Source organism: Protopterus annectens, chromosome 2.part1 (assembly GCF_019279795.1).
Source record: "Protopterus annectens isolate FY-2018-M chromosome 2.part1, PAN1.0, whole genome shotgun sequence".
NCBI classification, from domain to species: Eukaryota; Metazoa; Chordata; order Ceratodontiformes; family Protopteridae; genus Protopterus; species Protopterus annectens.
In genome coordinates this window covers 1,379,163,906-1,379,185,851 of record NC_056729.1, presented here as the reverse complement: position 1 = coordinate 1,379,185,851, position 21,946 = coordinate 1,379,163,906, and the positions used below count along the sequence as shown (strand labels likewise).

Here is a 21,946-nt window from a genome sequence, read left to right as displayed (position 1 = left end):
GTGTGTGTGTGTGTGTGTGTCTGTGAGGCTGTGTGTCTGCTTGGGTGGTCATAGTAGGGGGATTAATGGGATAGTTTGTGTAGGGGTGTGTGTGGGGGCTTATCTGGGTGAGTCTGTCTGTGAATGCATGCATGTGTGCTTGTGTGGGTGGTGTTACTCTATAACTCCTCTAGAGTAATGAGGAAACCCTGTAGTATTGGGAAGGGAATATTAGACACCAAGGAAATGTAAATATTACTCTAAGTTGCCCAACATAATGCGCATGAAATTCTCCAGGTACAACTAACACTAGGTAAGACTGCAATCCAAATTGTAGCTTGATACAGATCCCCCACCATGCCCCAAGATTCTCACTACACTTTTCTAAACATACTGGAAAATATTAAGATACAACCGAACACCCTAATATTGGATGATTTCAACTACCCTGCCATTAACTGGGAGAACTACTCATGTACCAACACCTTTGCCCAACGGTTCTTGGAATTCATAAATTCCAATGTCATGGATCAGCTAATCCATAGTCCTATCAGGGGCTTCAATATCCTAGACCTGGTCATTGCCAACATGGGAAATTGATGCTCCACACCTATGGTCATCCCCTCATTGGTCAGATCTGACCATAAGCTAATCACCCTTGACATCCACATCCCTCCCCCACCCCCCAGAAAGGAAAAAACTTCTCCAAAGCCAACTTCATGCTACTCAAGTCAGAAGTGGCAAACTGCATGACACCCATGCAGATGGGAACTGAAAGTTTGACTGCTGAATCCTACACTAAGGCACTGTATGACACATTCACTCGTGCATGAATCGTGCCATCCCAAAATAGAACCAAGACGCTCTCCTCCAAAAAAAGGAATCCAATCTGGTGTTCCCCTGCCATAAACAAACTTTACCACAAAAGGAAGAAACTATTGCAGAAAAGGGGAACATTCCAGGATCCAAAAAACTCCCTTACCAGCCTCAGTAAAAAGCTGAGATCCCTCATAAAATCCTCCAAATCTAGTTACGAAAATAAAATTTCCAAAGATTCCAAGGACAACCACAAGGTATTCTATAGCTATGTCAAGAATCTAAATGGCAATTCTCAGATCTGCTCTGAGCTACAACAGAATGGCATTAAATATACTGATCCCAAGGATATTGCCAATATCCTGGCAGATCGATTCAGTGTCAACTTCACCCCCCCTGTCACCCCCTAAAGGGCCCATCTCTGAAAGATTGCCAAATTCCGGTAATAACGGCCACACAGGTAAAAAACTCACTCTCCAAAGTTAAGAATACAGCATCCATGGTACCAGATGTCATCCCGGGCTGTGTACTACATGAACTACAAAATGATCTGACACCTCACCTAAGTGTCATGTTTAATCATAGCCTCACCTCAGGCTTCGTGCCCATTGAGTGGTGCACAGCTACAGTTATCCCACACCACAAGGGGGGATCCACCTTGGATCCTGGGAACTACTGCCCCATCAGTCTGATGAACCTGATCTGCAAGGCCATGGAACGTATTATCATGGAACTTATAAACAAAGACATTGGCAACCTTCAAACGCTGGTCCCCACCCAGTCTGGGTTTGTGAAGCGCCGATCTTGTCTCTTGAACCTGATTGACTTCTTCGAATCAGTATCTAGAGCTGTGGACAAGGGTAAGGCGGTCCACACAGCCTATCTAGACCTCACCAAGGCCTTTGACACCATCCCCCACTCTGGAATCATAGATAAACTTACTAAGCTGGGCATTAATCCCTACATCACTTGATGGGTTGCCAATTGGCTTACTGACAGAACCCACACTGTAAAAGTAGCTGACTCCAAATCCAGCTCCAGACAAGTGACAATTGGAGTACCTCAGGGTTCAGTCCTAGAACCGCTCTTGTTTGGCATCTACTTCTCTGAAGTACAGGTCAACACTAAGGGACTCTGGCTAACAAAGTTTGCAGATGACTGCAAACTGGGAGCCATTATTGAACCCCCAAATGATGTGGATATTCTACAAAAGGGCCTTACAGAAACAGATGTTTGGTGCCAGACCAATGGACTCAAGCTCAATGCCAAGAAATGTATAGTTATCTCCTTTGGGAAAAAACATGTACCCATGAATTACCATATAGGTGGCAGTAGACTAATTACCGAAAGTGTGATAAGAAACTTAGGGACACAGGTAAACAGTGGTCTCACCTTCGATAACCACATCGCCACAACAGCCAGGAAATCCTTCTATGTGGCACACCTCATCACTAAGGGCTTTTCATCCAGGAAAAAAGGAGGTCATTGTCCCACTGTACTCATTGCTCATTAGACCCATTATAGAATACAACGCCCCGTTTGGTATGTACCTCTCAAGACATCTGCAACAACTGGAAAGGCTGCAGAAATACCTCACTAAAAGAATCACAGGCCTAAAGCAGATGCCCAATGCTGACCATCTAATAAAACCTCCAGCTATACTCTGTTGCATATCGTCTACTCAGAGGTGATCTCTGCTTAACATACAAGGCCATGTCAAACCCAGAGCTGTTGGACATGCTACATTTAAAGAAATCCCAGTCCCTCAGAGCCACACGCTCCAGGGATCTAAACCTTGTCAGCACAATGAACAAAACATGCTGGAGGAATAGGTTCCTGACCTAGAGACTCCCCAGACTCTGGACTAGACTGCCCATACATGTCAAACATCCATATCTTTGGCCCTCTTCAAAAGAAACCTTGACAATTGAATGGGAGATAGGAAATTCACCTCGGGGATTACGTCAATCACCCTGCTAGACAGGGGTCAAGTGAAGTAAATATTGTGGGAAGAAATAGCCAGGGAATTGTTATGGCTAGGCTTGTATATGCCCTAGGGCTGATAGCCTAGTACCAACCTATGAACCTAAGTTAATTTAAACAGTTAATAGAACAACAATTTTGCAGCACAAAAAATGTATAGGTGAGGGGAACAATAGACACTAGGAATATTCTTTATATATTACCCTACAGTCACTTAAAAATGAACAGAACAACAGTTTTTCATCATACTTAAACATTAACAGAACAACAGTTTTGAAGCACAAAAAACATATGGGGTAGAGGAACACTAGACACCAGGTATACCAGAACAACAGTTTCTCAGCAAGAATGATGTTGTTGGGGGAAGAGACATAAGACACTGGGGATGCTCTTTAAATATTAGTCTACATCACCTGAACATTTTAAAAGAGGAACAGGGAAAAGCTTTGAACCCTATATCCTTAGTAGAGAAAGCAGCACTGACACTAGACACAGGAAGGGTTTTTTAAATTACCTTAAGTCATTAAAAAAACAATGTAAAAAAGCTTCAGACCCAACACCTTCGGTTCAGAAACCAGTTTCTTAATTAAGTAATGTTTTAGTTCTCTACACCAGCTGAGAACTTCCTGAGGGGCTGGCTCTTATGTCCTGACGTATTTTCTGAAAAACAAATATGAAACTCTAATATTTGGCATTATTGACTGATTGTAATGGTCTGTGAATTACAAGGAGCGGGACAGATATAAGAAACAAAATCAGGAGCATTCTGTAAAATCAGCGGCAGCTGAGAGGGATGAGAGTGTGTCTGTGTGGGAAGCTGACACACTTTTAAACAGTCATGCTGAATACTTCTAGACAAAGCCAGGAGGAACACTAGATGACAGCAATTAGAAATTTTAAATATTTCCCTGGCTAATTTAAAATGTCAACAGAGGTACAAGTCTATCATGGTGATGCATTGTCGTAACACTAAGAAAAATAAAACTCTGTCTGGCATTACTGAATGACTGTAATCATACACAACGTATTAGGGCAGGGGATCAATAACATCAGGGATGAACTATAAACAAAAGGACAGGCAAGAAGTATGGTGGTGTGCATGTGCCTGTGTGTGTGTGTGTGTGTGTGTGTGTGTGTGTGTGTGTGTGTGTGTGTGTGTGTGTGTGTACACATTTGAATGTGTGTGTGAATGAATGAGGGGTGTGCCTATGTCAATGTGACGCATGGGCCACCAGAGGTGATTACCACAGGAAAATCCTGATTATCCTTAGTAGTAACTCCAAACAATTCAGACACATGCAAATTAGCTGATAATGAGGTCTTTCCTCAGTGTAGCTAATGTGTCTCTGAATTACATTTCTGTGATTATGGAAACAGCCCCTTTTGGCTGCCAGTCTTAGTACACACAGTGGGTTCTTCATAAATCCCATTGAATGTTCTGTAACACACAATCTACATTCCCTGCAGAAGTTAACCTGAAAACCAGATGATCAAATAGGTTGGATATGTTCTACACCAAGACACAAAAGGAACAGTGTAGGAAGACACAATGAAAATTAAAATACAATGTGCTACCTACATTGTTTTAAAGCCATTGAACATTGTAAACTTGTAAAGGTAGAGGCAAACAAAAACTGAGGATAATGCTACTCAACGCTAGAAGTCTAGACCTCAAAATGCACTCACTCGAGGCACTCCACAAAATGGAGAACATAAATATCTATACTTACTGAAACCTGGTTCAAGGCTCGGAGATCACGCCTGCATTACCAGGCTATAGCTCATACCACATTTTGGCCATCTAACCTGGACCAGAACACCAAAGGCGGAGGTGTGTCCATATACATTAAGGATACCCACACCTACAGGCTAGCTGCCCAACATAATGCATCCGAAATTATCCAAGTGCAACTAACTCTGGGCAAAACTGCAATCCAAATTGTAGATTGCTACAGATCCCTCTACCATGCCCCAGGACCCCTCCTCCTCTTTTCTTGATATACTGGAAAATATTAGGGTCCAACCAAACACCCTAATAATGGGCAATTTCAATTACCCCACCATTAACTGGAAAAACTACTCATGCACCAACTCCTTCGCTCAACGCTTTCTAGAATTCATAAACTTCAGTGTCCTGAATCAACTTATCCACACCCCCACCAGGGGCAAGAATATCCTAGACCTAGTCATTACCAACATGAGTGACCAGTGTCCCACACCTGAAGTCAACTTCTAGTTGGTCAGATCCGACCATAAGCTAATCACCATAGATATCCACATCCCGCCCCCACCCCCATTAAGGAAACCACTGTAAAAAATTTCTCCAAAGCCAAATTCATGCTTCTTAAGACAGAAGTGGCAAACTTCACGACATCCTTGCAGATGGGCACTGCAACTATGACTGCAGAATCCTACACAAGTGCACTCTATAAGAACTTACACAAGTGCATGGATCGTGCTATCCCTAACAGAACCAAGGCGCTATCCTCCAAAAAAAGGAAGCCAATCTGGTGGTCCCCTGCTATAAACAAACTCTACAACAGAAGGAAGAAACTGTTGCAGAAGACAGTAGAATCCCATGAGTGGAGGAGCTCCCTGGTCAGCCTCAGTAAGAAACTGAGATCCCTCATAAAATCCTCCAAAACTAGCTATGAAAACAAGATTGCCTCTGATTCTAAAAACAACCACAAAGCATTCTATAGCTATGTCAAGAATCTCAATGGCAACACCCAGGTCTGCTCTGAGCTACAGCACAATGGCACGAAAATTACAGAACCAACTGATATCACCAATATCCTGGATGATATGTTCAGTGCTAACTTTACCCCCCTCTCACCCCCTCTAAAGGGCCCATATCTATATCAGAAGAATGCAGAGCCCGTGCAATCACAACTGTGCAGGTAAAAACTGCACTTTCCAAAGCCAAGAACACAGCTTCCATGGAACCGGGCAACATCCCAGGCTGCGTTCTACACAAACTTCAGATTGAACTGGCCTCCCACCCAGGCACCATGTTCAATCATAGCCTCACATCAGGCTTTGTACCCACTGAATGGCACACAGCAACAGTTATACCACTCCACAAAGGGTGAGCCACCATGGACCCTGGGAACTATTGCCCTATTAGCCTGATGAGCCTGGTCTGCAAAGCCATGGAATGCATCATCATGGAACTCATAAACAAAGATATAGGTAACCTCCAAACCCTGGAACCCACACAGTTCGGGTTTGTGAAAGTCACATCATGCCTCCTGAACCTGACTGACTTCTTTGAAACAGTCACCAAAGCCGTAGACGATGGAAAGGCAGTTCACATAGCCTATCTTGACCTCGCCAAGGCTTTTGACACCATCCCCCATTCTGGAATTATAGATAAACTCACTAAACTGGGTATAAATCCATATGTCACAAGATGGGTTGCCAATTGGCTCACTGACAGAACCCACACTGTAAAAGTTGCAGACTCCAAATCTGACTTCAAACCACTGACAAGTGAAGTACCACAGGGTTCAGTCCTGGATCCTCTCCTGTTGGTATCTACTTCTCTGAAGTAGGAGCTAACACAGAGGGCCTCTGGCTGATGAAGTTCGCAGATGACTGCAAACTAGGTGCCATAGTCAAGTCCCCAAATGACGTGGACATCCTACAGAAGGGCCTCACTGAGACAGATGCTTGGTGTCAGAGCCATGGCTTCAAGCTAAATGCCAAAAAGTGCATTGTCATCTTTCCCATGAACTACCACATAGGCGGCAGTCCTCAACACTGAAGGTGTGATAAGAGACCTTGGGACTCAGGTGGACAGTAGTCTCTCCTTTGATAATCACATTGCCACAGTAGTCAGAAAATCCTTCTACGTGGCACACCTCATCATGAAAGGGATCTCATCCAGGAAAAAAGAGGTCATTGTTCCCCTCTACTCGGTACTCATTAGACCCAGTATTGAGTACAAAGCCCCTTTTGGAATGTACCTCACAAGACATCTGCAACAGCTGGAAAGGGCACAGAAGTACCTCACCAAGAAGATTATGGGTCTCAAACAGTTGTCCTACGCTGCCTGTCTCAAACAATTCCGACTTTACTCCGTAGCATATCGCCTACTCCGAGGTGATCTCTGCCTAACATACAAAGCTATGTCAAACCCAGAGCTGTTGGACATGCTACACCTAAATAAATCCCAATCCTTCCGGGATACACGCTCTAGGGATCTAAACGTTGTCACCACAATAAATAGAACATGCTGGAGGGATAGATTCCTGTCCCAGAGGCTTCCCACACTCTGGAACAAGCTACCTATCTATGTCAAGCAAAGTTCCTCATTAGCACTCTTCAAGAAAACTCTTGATGAATGGATGGGAATTAGGAAGTTCACCCCGGGGATCACTCCTGTGGCCCTGCTCGACAGGGGCACAGGAAAATAACTTTCTTGGGTGGTGAAAGCCAGGGAACCTTGTTGGCTAGGCTTACATGGACCTAGAGCCAATAGTCTAGTACCTACCTATGAAACTATGAACCTATAAATATAAGATGTATTCTTCCTTATTGAGCAAGTAAAAAAGTTCTGAACAACACTAGTAGACAAGAAATTTGGAGCAGTCTCATTTCTTTCAGCTAATAAACATGATTGTTTTTCTCTCACATTATGCTCATCAGAAATGCAATTGGACTGGACTACTGTTCAGGAAACTTGTATAATAACTGGTAAGTATCACCAGCAAGGTTACAACAGCAATACCAATGCAGAGAACCTTATTGGAAAACTACAACAAAACATGTCAGATATACACAATGTGCTTCGAATAATATTATCATATAGAAAACAGTGTTAATTATTAACAACCCCCACCTTAAAAGAAATACATAGTTTGGCATAGTGACATAGTCATCTGAGCTGGGAGAAGGTCTATGTAAAACATTTTTTTAATCTTTTGTAGAATCCACTCGCTAGATGGATAGCTTCATGTAGACTCACCTCACTGTTAGATAATGCAGCAATGTGACAGTAATGAGTACTGAGAGCTCCAATATGCACTCTGGGAGAGACAAGCACAGGCAAAATCATCAGATATTAAGGTGTGAAGAGTAGCATTTTGTTTCATACTGCAGCTGGGATATCATTGCAATGTTTGGATAAACTTAAGGAGAAAAAGGCTTTGGCATGGTTGTTATAAGCTCTGTGAATTAAGGTTAATTACAGATCCTTGGACCAAGATAGATGTCTAGTAGGGTTATACCACTGGAGTAGGTTAGTAAGCACTGACACCCCTGCTGGTTGATGTAGCACTTTAATGACTTTTTTAGTTGTGCATAGGTAATCAAGCTAAGGGATTTCTAGCAAGTTTAGTTTCTGAAAGCAATACAGTGATGAGCTTTGCAGTTTAAGCATGGAGTAAATTTGGTATTTTTGTTACAACTTTGTTCTAGTTGGATAGATTCCAGTTTTTTGAAGACTGACAAGGCAAAAAGTAAATTGGGCCATAGAAGGGAGATTTCTATTTCTGGTTAATGAAGCAGGCCAAGTTCCTGACTGGTCTTCTGAACAATGTGTTCGGTGTGATAGCCAAATTTTAAGTTTTCATCAAAGATTACCTCTAGTAGTTTTTCATGGTTGACATGCTCACTTTTGGTGTCCTTAGAGTTAGTTATGTTTAGTGGTAGTGTTTGTGATGACTTCCTGGGGAGGACAAAGTATCACTTTTTATTTTTTTAGGGTAGTTGGGATTGTTGGAATCAGGTTTCTGTGGCTAGGAAGGGTTCTACTGTTACAGTCTGCAGATGGGGGAGATATGGGCTGAGCAGACCATGTCAGAGTTGTTTGCATATTGCATAACATTAGCTTGTTTTGATGCTATTTACATATTTAATATGTTAAAGAGGAGACGACCTGATATAGACCTTGGGAATGCCTATCTGCACTTGTAGTTAGGAGAGTATCCTACCATTTTACACACTGACGTCTCTCAATAAGATTACTACTGAACCAGGCTATGCATTTTTCATTGAGGTCCATGATGGGCAGTCTATGTAACATATGCTGGCAGATTAATGTACTGAAGCCATTGCATAGGTCGAGGAACAGGTTGGAGGCTAGGTGACAATTATTTAATTCATGTTTTACAGTATTCAGAAAGGATAGTATGGATACAATCCATATTGGATTTGAGACAGTAGGGCATTGTCTGAGAGCTACATCTGAGTGTAGATTTTGCAGATAGGTGGAAATATATCTATGGGCCTATAGTTAGATATTTCAGAGGAGTTTCTACATTTTGTGGAAATAATAGAATATTTTTCTAGGGGCACAGAATATATGAGTCACTAAAGGATCAATAATGGATTTGCTAATAGGTTATCACTTGGAGACAGGAATATCCCATATTTGTTGTAGTAGTGGGATGCAAACTATTGTAGGCTATGTACTAGGACCATATGACAAAAGTATGAACAGTGTTCAGACTCACATAGGGGTTCCCAGTACGGGTCTATATGATGACACTGAAAAGGCTAAACACCAAATGCTGTTTCAGCAACAAAAAAAACAGTGAACTACAAGTTAAGCAAATGGCCAGATCACAGATTTTTTTCCTACCGAAAAAAATCAGTAGGCCAACTAAATACGACACACCAGCTCAAACATTACAAAGTGGGGGCTTCGCTCCTCACACCTCCGAATGTGGGGGGCTGTGCCCTCCACCTCCTAACTAAATATACCAACTCTGAGATTGCACTTCAGTGGGGAAAAGGGCAAATTCATGGTGACGGCCAAGCAATTTTTTTCCCTAGGAAAAAAACAGTGATTTGGCCATTCGCTTAACTTGTAGTTTGCTCTTTATGTGTCACTGAAATGGCATTTGGTGTTTAGCCATTTCAGTGTCATAACATAGACCCACCAGTACATGTGGGTGTTGATCAGAGTTCAGCTCTGAGCCCATTGCTGTTCATACTGGTGATGCTAGTCATTCAGTTTGGAGGGACAGATCAACAAAACTGTTGTATGCAGACAGTGTGGCATTACAGGCAGACTCTGAACAAGAAATTCAGAACATGATAGGGAAATTGAGGTAGAAGGGAAAATAATGGAACAGGTTAGCTGCTTCAAGTATTTGGAAGGGGTAGCTGAGGAGAAGGGAATTCTGAATGAGGAAGTTTAAGCTAGAAACAAATGTGTCAGTGGTAGGGTGTGACAGAAGAATGTCAAAGATGATGAAGATATGTTGTGCAAAACAGTGGTGTGGCCAGAACTACTGTATGGTACAGAAAGTTGGGAAATGAAGGAAGAGCATTTGAGAAAGCTAGTGGTACTAGAGGTTAAGTGCCTGATATGGGTGGTAGAAAGTACAGTATTGGACAGATGAAGAAATGACTCTTGCTCCCTGCCTATAGGCAAGCCTACATGGGGTACACTGATGACACCTCTCAGAAACAGTAAGTGGCTCCTTAATTTTGCCATCCCAGCAAATAAAAAAAAACCTCTCTTGTTATTTAAACTGTAAAAAAACTACAGTTTTTGCCACACAGGGAACACTAAAGCACTTCAGTTCATACTACAAAAAAAAAAAAAAAAAAAAAAATCTTCTTTCATTTTAAACTGTAACTGACCGTTTCTGCCCTGTAACATTTGTGTCCGGGACAGCTTCCTCTTTGCCCCACACCAAGACACCAGCTATGCTTCTCGTGGCATACGGGTAATGACAGGGAGAAAGGGAAAGAGGGAAGATTTTGTTAAGATGTTAGTAGTAAGCAGATGGTGAAATAAAGTGGAAAGTGTCTGAAATAAAGAAAATGGAATGTAGCTCTAAAGAGTCTGCAGTTTCATTGCTCAGGCTGAGAACCTATGTCACTGGCATTGTGCATGTTACAGTTAATGCTACACCTCTTCTAAGGCTGCCTGGTCTTGCCTCATGGCAATGGAAGATGACTACCCATTAAGTGTTGCCTAGGTAGACAACTGCACTGTTGTGTTCAAGGAAAAACAGCTCCAACCGTTTCCCTGCCTGAAAGCATGGAAGGCCCAGTATCTGAATTCAAATTGAGTAACTGTAATAAAATGGAGGAAGAAATGCAAAGCTACATTATGGGGAGCAGGGAAAAGTATTACTGGTTAATTCAGTATGGAAAACCTTACATGAAAATAAATGGTAATAAAACAGTTGAAATTGCTGTGTAACTGGCCTTGAAGAAACAAAAATAAGGAAAGTTATTTTTATAAAACTAAATTTTAAGACAGATAACATATAGGACTTAAAAGATGGTCACATCATGGGAAATAAGGAGCGAAAAAAGGAACTTAAGCTTGATTGCTATACTATGGATGGGAAAGGAAGTTATTTAGTAGAATAGCTAAAGGATAGGGGATGTTTTCTGGAACTAATATGATAATATAGTAAAAAAGAAGACAATAAGTAATTCAGAGATTATTTATTGTTTCAGTTAATATTATAAGGAGGTAGTTGGTGACAATCAGTATGAAGAAAATGGAAGAACATTTAGTGCAAAATACAATTCCTGAAGATGCAGAAAAAAAATTACATGATTACATATCTGAAAAGTGGAGAGGAGTATGGTATGCTGACAGGATAACCTATGCTGACAACTAAAGATTTGGAGGAAACTTTTTCAGGCATCTTAGGAACTTTTTTTAGTGGACATTTATGTACTGCTAATGTATCAGATGGATGTTGCCCTGGTGTACTACCTACCCAAGTAGCAGGGCAGATGTTAATTGGTATTACCTATGTGTGTATACCTACTCAAGTGGCAGGGCAGATGTTAATAGGTATACATATATGTGTGGATACCTATCCAAGTAGCAGGGCAAAGGTTAATAGGTATAAATATATTTATGTATACCTACCCAAGTGGCAGGGCAGATGTTAATAGGTATACATATATGTGTGTATAACTACCCAAGTAGCAGGGCAGGTGTTATTTGGAATTACATATATGTGTGTATACCTACCCAAGTAGCAGGACATATGCTAACAGTTAAACATACATGAGTGTATACCTACCCAAGTAGCACGGTAGATGTTAATAGGTATACATATATATGTGTATACCTACCCAAGTAGCAGGACAGATGTTAATATGTATACATATATGTGTGTATACCTACCGAAGTAGAATGGCTGATGTTATTTGGTATTACATATATGTGTGTATACCTACCCAAGTAGCCGGGCATTTGTTATTTGGTATTACATATATGTGTATACCTACCCAAGTATCAGGGTAGATGTTAATAGGTATGCATATATGTGTTTATACCTACTCAAGTAGCAGGGCAGATGTTAATAGGTATACATATATGTGTGTATACTTTCCCAAGTAACAGGGCAGATGTTATTTGATATTACATATATGTGAGTATACCTATCCAAGTATCAGGGCAAATGTTAATAGGTATACATATATGTGTGTATACCTACTCAAATAGCAGGGCAGATGTTAATAGGTATACATATATGTGTGTGTTGGTCTACCTGATAACACCGACATGCCAAAACACCGACAACAAAATAACCCACATGAAAAAAATGAAAAAAAAGAAAGTTCAAAAACACGAAACTTCACATGCCCAACAAACCAAAATCCCGACAATCAACAAAACAAATACCTTTCCCGAAAATCACACACACAACACAAGCACACCAAAAATCTTACAAACCTACACTAAACCTTACATACACAACTATCTATGCATTAACCTTAACCCAAACCCTAACCCTAAGGTCCGTCACTATCGCACACTTACCTTACCCGCACCCTAACCCTAACTCACTTAATCTGCCCCTAACCCTTAACTCTGCCACTATCGCACATCGGTAGATAGTTATGATGCTGAATTCCCACCCTTGGAGTATGAGGGAGAGAGAGCTCAACCCCCTCAGTATAGGAGAGAAAATTTTCAGACAAGAGGAGGGAGAAGGGGGAGGGGAAGATAGTAAAATGTACCCCCACCCCAAGTGAGATTTTGAATGACTCATCAGGTATTATAACAGAAAATGACAAAAGTACATATAATGGTTTCTCTATTTATAACTTTAGTGAAATTACATTGACTAAAGAACATTTTAACTTGCTGAGTAAGGGCCTTAAATACATCCCAACTAAAAAAGGAGAGGTAACAGGAACAATTCTCGATGTTAAATTATTTATGAGGAAGGTTAATTTAGCTATTTTAGCTTCAAGAGCTGGGTTCCAAGGAAATAACCAAGAAGGGGTAAGGTTAGTTAGGAGTTCTTTATATAACCCACCCTTAATGCCTCAATTAAAGAATCTAGAAAATGTGATTGAAAAAGAAATTCGAAGAACTATGACAGGGAATAAGTTTAATGACAAAAATAACTTAAAAGAAAAAGAAATTGAAGTATTGGATGAACTAATTAATAGTAAAGGTGTGAGAATAATGAAACCGGACAAGGGAGGGGGAATAGTGATTATGGACAAAATTATATATGAGGCTAAAATGAATTCTATATTAAGAGATGAAGGTAAATATAAGATAGTGTCCAAGAATGAAATAGAAATAGCATATAAGAAAATTGATTTAATGCTACAGGATTTGTTAATAGAGAAAGTAATTGACATGAAAACCTTCAGATATTTTGAAATTCAGAAGCCCAGGGTAGCCACAATCTTTGGTATTCCCAAAGTTCATAAAAATCAAGAAGACCCCCCCCCTAAGACCCATTGTTACTGCAGAAGGGGCTAAGACAGTACCCTTAGCAAAATTTGTAGACGAAAAAGCTAAACATATTTGGGTCAACAATAAGATTATATTAAAGGATTCCTGGGACTTTATAAGAGAGCTCACACCTGAAGTTTATAAAGATGATTTATTGTTTATCACCATTGACATCATTGATCTTTTTTCGTGTATTCCCTATAAAGAAGGGATGGATTATTTTGAACGTGTTATTTTTTTAGATCAAAAAATGACCCATGAAGAAAAAATAGCCACAGTTGCTCTCATGGACACAATTTTAAAATATAATTTCCTAATTTTTGATGGTGAATACTATCAACAGATCAAAGGGGTGTCCATGGGAGCAGCTTGTGCCCCGACTTATGCAAATATAGTCCTGTCACAATGGGAAGATTATTTCATAATGAATTCCAGTTTTAAAAAGTATTGGATATTATACCATAGATTCCTGGATGACATTGTAATTTTTTGGACCGGAGGAAAACAAACGTTTTTGGAATTTTTTGAATACATTAGTACGACAACAAGTTTCCTAAAGTTTACATATGTCATGAATGCAAATACTCTAAATTATTTGGATGTTGAGGTCCTTAAAGTGGACCACAATTTTGAAACTAGGGTGTTTAGAAAAACAACATTTTGTAATTCCTACCTACACTACGATAGTTCCCATCCCCCTCACTGCAAGAAAAACATAGTCAAGGGACAATTTGTGAGGGGGTCGAGGATGACAAGTAGAGACACAGATTTCAAACAAGAATGTGATAAACTAGAAACAATGTTTCTAGAAAGAGGTTATCCTACAACATTCGTTCATGATATTAGGAAGGAGGTAGAAGTAGGTAGGAAAGACAGATTTCAACCTATAAAGGGAGTCATGGAAAGTAATTTTAAGGAAGAGAATAAGAATGGACCCAATAAAAATGAAGAAATATTACAAAAAAGATTAATTATAGAATTCAACTCTACTAATAAAAACATGAAAGATATTATACGTAAGGAATGGGACAAATTCCTTTCGTTTACGGACATGGAGGAGATAAAATGTATGGTACCACAAGTTATTTATAGAAATCCACCATTTATACATAATATGATGGAAAGAAATGTTCTAGAAAAGAGAGGGACCAGTTTGAGAAAGAAGGGCACTTTTAAATGTGGAGGGTGCCAACAATGTCCACATATTATGAATAAGGGAGAGGTATACATTGAAAGTAGGAAAATGAAAATAAGAAGTGAAGAGTATTACAATTGTGATACACAAGGAGTTGTATACCTGGTAATTTGCCAGAAATGCTGTTCATTTTATGTTGGCAAAACCGAAAGGTCCCTGAAAAAACGAATCTATGAACACATCTATGATATTAGTAGAGCAAAAGAGGCAAATGCATTATACAAACACCTGAAAGAATGTAAAGAAGCTAAATATCTATGGTTGGTATTGGAACAAGTTAAGCGTGATATCAGAGGTGGTCCATGGGAAGACATTTTAGAAAATAAGGAACTATGGTGGCAGGTTAGAATGGATGCAAGTAGGAAGCCTGGCCTGAATGAAATGGTTTCTATAAGACCATTATTAAAAATAAGAGCTAATAAAATATGAAAATATGATAATTACAGGAGAAATGTTGCATTACTGTCTCGCTAAACAGTGGGCTATAACATATGTATCATACATATTAAATATTTTTAACAATGGTATATTTTTTAATTTTTAATTATTAATATTTATGTGTTATTCAATATTGTTAATCTATGTATAAATTAAACATTTATTTAATATATATAATATATATAAATTTTTCATGTGTTTATAATTTATTTAATTAAATTATACCATATTTACAAATGTTTTAAAAGTTATTTAAGAAACTATAAGGTAATTTATGGGATGTATTTGCAGGTTTTGCACACTAGAGGGAGATATATAAACACTAACAAGTGAAAGATTTTAATGAAATTGTTTTTTAACATACATTGAATTTATAGAATTTTTTTCAATAAATCATTCTTTTTTCCCCATGTTAACATAAGTTAGAATTGAGGTTTAAGCATTAATAAATGGTTGAAATGCAATTAATTTAAAGGAATAATGGGAGAGTGTCAGAAATACAAACATAATGGTGTTATTTTATTCTTATGAATATGTAACAGTGTCACTGAATATTAATAAGTAACAGACCATAGGGATTGGTGTATTTGAATTTCATTTTAATGGTTTTATTGGTTTATTGTATAATGAACCTTGTATTTAAGTCATTGTGAATGTTTATATCATTGTCTGATGAAGTCTATGGTGATGATTTAAGACTGAATTCACGTTTTCATGTTAGCTTGAATTTTTGTAAGAAACTGTACTTCTTTTCATTTTTGACTTTTTAGTTTTTTTTTATTGTGGCTCTTTGAATATATTACTTAACCTTTGGAGAGCACCACCACCTTACACCTGTACTATCGCACACTAACCCTAACTCAACTAACCCCCTAACTCACATACCACTAAACCTACCCTACACCCACCATCGCACACTTATAAACAACTACTCACTTAACCCACACCACTAACACACACCCTAACCTACCCACACTTACCTTACTGACCTACTCCTACCCGTGACCCTAACACACATCTACCCTTATCAAGCTCTGACCCCCCGTCACGCTCTACCCACTTACCTTCGGTTTTCTCAGCTCCGCATCAGTTATCGATTCTGTTGATCTTTGTTCCTTTGTCGATCTTCGTCAGTGTTCTCCACTGTCGGTGTTCGTGTGTGTATACCTGTCATTGTAGACTACAGATATTTTGTATATTAAGTAGCAGGGTAGTGCGTATATGTGGTAGTATCCAGAATAAATTATATCATACATATATGTGTGTGTATATATATTCTCTCAAGTATACATATATGTGTTAATAAGTGTCAATATGTGTACATACCTATCAGAAGAATAGCCATTACTATACCAAGACCTACCTAAAATGCTGAAAAATCATCTCAGCCTAAAAATGGCTCCTGCTCTCAAACCCTCGTCATTCTCCTTAAATGATACCTAAACTCCTATGTCTTTGCTACTAATGACTGATGATATTTTCTGATTATTTATTTTTATCTTTCTCACTGATTATGATTATATAATACTGTTCTCTCTTTATACCAAATCTGATACAATTGAATAATTCTAATTTAATATATATTTTATGTATATATTACTGTAATCAAACAAACTAGATTCCTGCTTATATGTATATAATGTATATGCTACTATATTTGCTATTATGTATTTACACTTTTTCTTCTGTTGGTTATCTGTTGTTTATTTTTTCTGTATCTTTTCTGTTATTTTTCTGGTTTTTCTCCACTGAAAATGGGCAATGGGCTCTTTTGCTGGACTTATCGATAATCCAATAAATAATAAATAAATAAATATTAATATGTAATAAATAAATAAATGTTTATGGTATGGTGGAGTAATGGTGAGGAGTTGTAAGTTGAATAGGTACAAATTAACAAAAAGGTACAAATTAAAAACATATAACTATATATGCTCTATATTTATAAATTCTAATATATTTCAGCATTATTTTTGTGGCTAAAAAGAGTGAAATGGAGTACATGGGTAATTATGTAAGCACAAAAAAATAAAAACATAAACAAAAGGAAAATTGTATTTAAGTAGTCCAGTCTTTATGAATAACATCTTTGAAAAGGGCTACACATGGATATGATATAATGAGACTTCTTAAAAACTTTTGATACTGTAAACCACATAGTACTAATTAAAATAATATGGAGCGTGGAAATAAGCACAGTAATGATCTGCATGAGAAAAGAATAAAAGTGGATGTCAGCTAGAGGATGAAGAATACAGACTAGTAGTATTGGAGGCTGTAGATAATAACCTGCAACAAACAACTTGGCTGTTGCTATTATCTGTTTTGATCTGTATGGAAAACCTACATCTCCTAGTGACTATTTGGATAAATGGATAAAGACATACTTTGTCAGACTTTTCTTAATTGTCTTCATCTCATTATGTGCCTTAGGAAATTTCATATTTTACTACTGTCTCATAGATCATTTGCTATTCTAATGCATCGGATCAGAGAACTACCAATGTCTAGGCCTCTGTATGATGTTCAGGTAATATCCCCTCTTATATACCTTGTACAGTAAGTATTTCAACAATTTAACACAATAAGAAACTGATGTTGAAGAAACAGAAAGAAGACGATACAGTTTTTAGTGATAATGTTTTTTTCTTACATGGCATATGTTTGAGAGATCCCACAGGTGGCTCTGTGTTTGCTGTAGTAACGATTTTCCAGATCTATCTTAGTTTCTCCAATGAGATCATCAGTGCCTACTAAATCCCAATCGAAGATAGACACTGTTAACATTGATTCCATGGGAAAAGTGGCTTCGATATCAAAAGATCTGAAAGAGAAAGAAGAAAAAAGTATTAACCAAAGTAAACATTCTTTTCAGTTTGAAGATATGTGCGAAAATGGAACAGTTTTAAATAATGAGCTAGGATCTATGACTGTGACAAACGTGAGCAGCTAGGCAGACTGAGTAGTGGAAGCTACTACCATCTTTGTAATCCATGTTACATGTCTGATTATTAAATGATGAATAGTATAGTGTCGGTAGGCACTCAAAACAGGCTTACTGTTTCCTGCAAACATTTAAAATAAGAGGATTCTAGTTATGACCACACATGTATTATGCTGGCAGATTCAAAGAATGTCTGTTCATCTTTTGGTTCAGTTTTTGGTGGTGGGTAAAATAAATATTTGGGTTCAGATTATGTTACTGGAACCTGGTTAATGCTTAGCCCTGACAATGCAGTGAAATTCTAGAAACGTGCAAAACTGTTAAGATGATATCTTTCATACAGGCAGTTAAAACAGAACCTGTTATTTTCACCTGTGGTTTTAAAAGTTGTGGCCAAGTATATTACCACACAGGCACCCTTTCTGAGTAGATGCATGGCTCTAAAGCTCTATATCAGCTGTCACTGTAGAAAAGCGGGTAAGATAAGAAATGTGAATAAGCTATACCACATGACAGACTTGCATCCCATCATCTCTATATAAGTAATTGATTGCATAACTGTGACTAGCCTTTAACACTAGGTGAACAGCCTAGCCAATTTATTAAGTTACTGTAGTAACAGAATAATTGAAGGTTGGCAAATTTACAATCCATGACAGAAATGTTTATTTGATGTTATTCTGATGTGTCAAAGATGCATTACATTTGCACTGATGTTACACATTTGACCTGCAAATGCATTCGAGTTGTGGTCTTTATCCACTCCCCCCCCTTAGGTTATAGTTACACAGGAAGCAGCATGGGCTACAGTCCTCCAAAGAGAAATATCCATCCATTCATCCAACCATCCATCTACAATCCTTCTTTTCCCATTTTTACACATGGGTTTTTAACAGTGACAGTCATCTTGAGCCAAGGTTCACAGTGCTGGGTGGCTAGCCCTCTTGTGGATGTTCTTCTGTACCACACACTCACATGCCCACTCACACTTATGGCCAATTTAGAGAGTCCAATCCACCTACTGCATGTCTTTGGAATGTAGAAGGAAACCGGAGCACCAAAAGGAAACCCATGCAATCACAGGGTGGACATGCAGACTGGGCACAATGCACCCCAGCCCAGAATTGAACTGAAGAACCTCTTGCTGTGAGGTATCAACACTATCCATTGCTCCACTGTGCCACCCCTACAAAAAGAAACGTCCCTATTAGAAAACAAACAAATGAAAAAAAACAGTATAACATAGTTACATAGTTATAGATATGTTTCACTCCTAATTCACAAATGACTGAACTAGAAAAATACAAGATGGAAAAAAAAGAGAATCTTGCAAAACATGGAAAACTAAACCCCTCAAACAATCCCAGATTCATGTACAAGAAACAGCACATGAAAATGAATAAAAATCTTAAAATAAAAAGAACAGCGATAAAAGGAGAACTTCCTTTCTGTATTCACTTTTGGTGGAAAGTCTCCATGTCCTGAATACTGTAATATTCATCATGTGAGGCTGGGCAACCACGGTGACAATGAAATACTGCTTTATGCTGTAAATCGTCTCTTCTGCTTGCTCTGAGGTTGTGAAACTTCCAAAGAAAACAGTAAAACTGGAGGAGCACTGAGGAACTCTCCCTATGTGAATGAGAAACAAGCTTTCTCTTTGCATTAGTTATCTTTATTTTTGTTTTAAGACATCTGTGTCATAGGTTTTATAGGTTCATACTTAGCATATGGTCAAAGGGCCATCAACAAGCTTAGCCATGAAGCTTCTATTTATACAGAGTATATTAGTTACCCCACATATAAAGATTATTTCCACATACCTCAATCACAACTTAACAGTATCCCATTCATTTATCTGGTCTATACATGAAAACAGATGTTACTTTGATACATATACTGCTATGCCAGCATTTCTTGTTGACCTAGGGTTGGAGACTGAAGTCCTTGGCACAGGTTTTAGACATTCTAATGGATCTATTAAGGTAGAATAGGTTGAATATGGTAAGAATTTTTAATGCTCAAAAGGCTATAGAGAGATGACCTTTCATGAATGTGTATATGATACAAAGTAGAGGAATTTTTTTTTCTTTTTGAGTGTCTTAGATTGTGCGGTTTGGAACTCTTGGCCAGATGCCTTTGCAATGCAATACAATGAAAGACACTGCTGTTACACAGGCATAAGACTGTTTTGATGTCTACCTCATCAAATGCCTTTTTGAAAACTGTCAAACTTCAGCGTTCCTTTATTCCTCCAGGAAATTAATTCCAGGCTCCTATCACTCTTTTATCTAACCAATTTATAGTTCTGTTGTTTTTCGTATGTTCCAAAACAGGCACTGTATTAAAGGATACATCTAATAAGGGAAGAATGCAATGGAACTCCATGCAACGTAGAGGAAGTAATCCAACAGAAAAGCTGAGTAAGCTGACTTCTTAACAACAAGTCAAAATTTCAGTTTTCAGTATCTTGGAAATTTCAGTCAGTCTTTTATGTTTGGTATTATTGCAGTGTTTTCATTTTGGAGTTTTATGTTTCAGTTATCTGAAATTCAGGATTACAAAGATGATCCACATTTATACCACATCTGTCACACAAAACCTTTTCATCCTTGACTGCATTCCTGTAGCTAGTTTTGTGATTTTAGAAGAAAAACATCTGAAGGAACAGCTGGCATGTTCAGTTGGCATTTTTCTTTTTGCCTTTTTTACTATATGGTTAATAATGGTTTCAGTGTTTTGAGTAAGCTCATAGACTAAACATTTGATTTTTTTAGCACATATAGCAATTTACTAATTTAATGACTGGAAGGAGTATAAGGACTACATATACATAAACAAATTATGGTACTTGCGTATTATCGCAACCACGTTGCTAACAGCTCACTCTTGATATATTCATTTGCTGTTCAAGTGCCGTCAAACTTATTTAACATGATTTGGCCAGATCTGATTCATTACAATCTTATTTACTTTTCCTTTGGGAGTTAACATGTAATTTGGGTACTAATGAAATTAACAGTGTTAGTGCGCTATCACAATTAATGATTTAAGTTGTACAACATGGCATGTCATGCTTCCAGACACATCATACATTTTGGTGTGTATGTCAGTAGTATCCAACGGCAAATGTTAAATTATAATCTTTTCTGAAATGATTGTTTTCCCCAACATGACATTGGCTGAAAGTTCATTGAAGTTTACTCTCACTGATGTGAAGTGTATCCCTACACTGTAATGGATGGCTCAGAGGCCATGCACACCTTCTACTCCATTAAGGAGTAGGGGGTAGGGGGTGCACCCCATGGTATTCTTCAGCTTTTGTCAGTGAAGGGAGAAGTACATTAAACCCCAATGAAGAGGTTGCAGATAATTAAGTACCCAAATTTCTACTAATATACACAATGAAAATTAATTGATTTCTTGTGTGTAAAACAGCTTAGTAATCCCAGATCTTTAGCAACATTTCCGACCACAAAACCGCGGCTTGACATCTCGTTAATAACCTAGTGGATTTGTCCATAATTTTTTCCCCACATAGAGAAGGTGACAAACCAGGAAAACATTTTTTTTATAATTGTTATCTGCAATCCATTACATGGTGCGGTCTGAGGAGATGTTATAATTTCTGCTATAGCACAGCAGAATAAATTACCATCCTGTTAACATCAAAACTTCAAAAGAATAATGGAGGGACTGCTGGCAATTTGCAATTATAACTTTTATTGATAGTTATGTATCATGCTGCTTTACATATAAGAAATCACTTCAGTTTCACTGTGTTTATTAGTCGAAACCTGTGTACTTACATTATCTGTGACCTCTTCATTGCAGTTTTTCAGCACTACATGTACAAGCATGACATGTTTAGAATGTGGTTGTGATAATACGCAAGTACCCAAATTAT

The 21,946-nt window shown here is 38.3% G+C and overlaps 1 protein-coding gene across 13 annotated transcripts in view; it reads right to left on the bottom strand.

Annotated features, from left to right (window-relative positions):
- OTOF (otoferlin) overlaps positions 1-21,946 on the bottom strand; it is a 2,911,272-nt gene that overhangs the window by 229,784 nt on the left and 2,659,542 nt on the right. For all 13 annotated transcript variants that reach the window (XM_044062838.1, XM_044062837.1, XM_044062844.1 and 10 more), the window contains one exon: positions 17,749-17,919. In XM_044062838.1, coding sequence (XP_043918773.1) covers positions 17,749-17,919 — 171 coding nt within the window. The remainder of the gene's footprint in view (positions 1-17,748; positions 17,920-21,946) is intronic.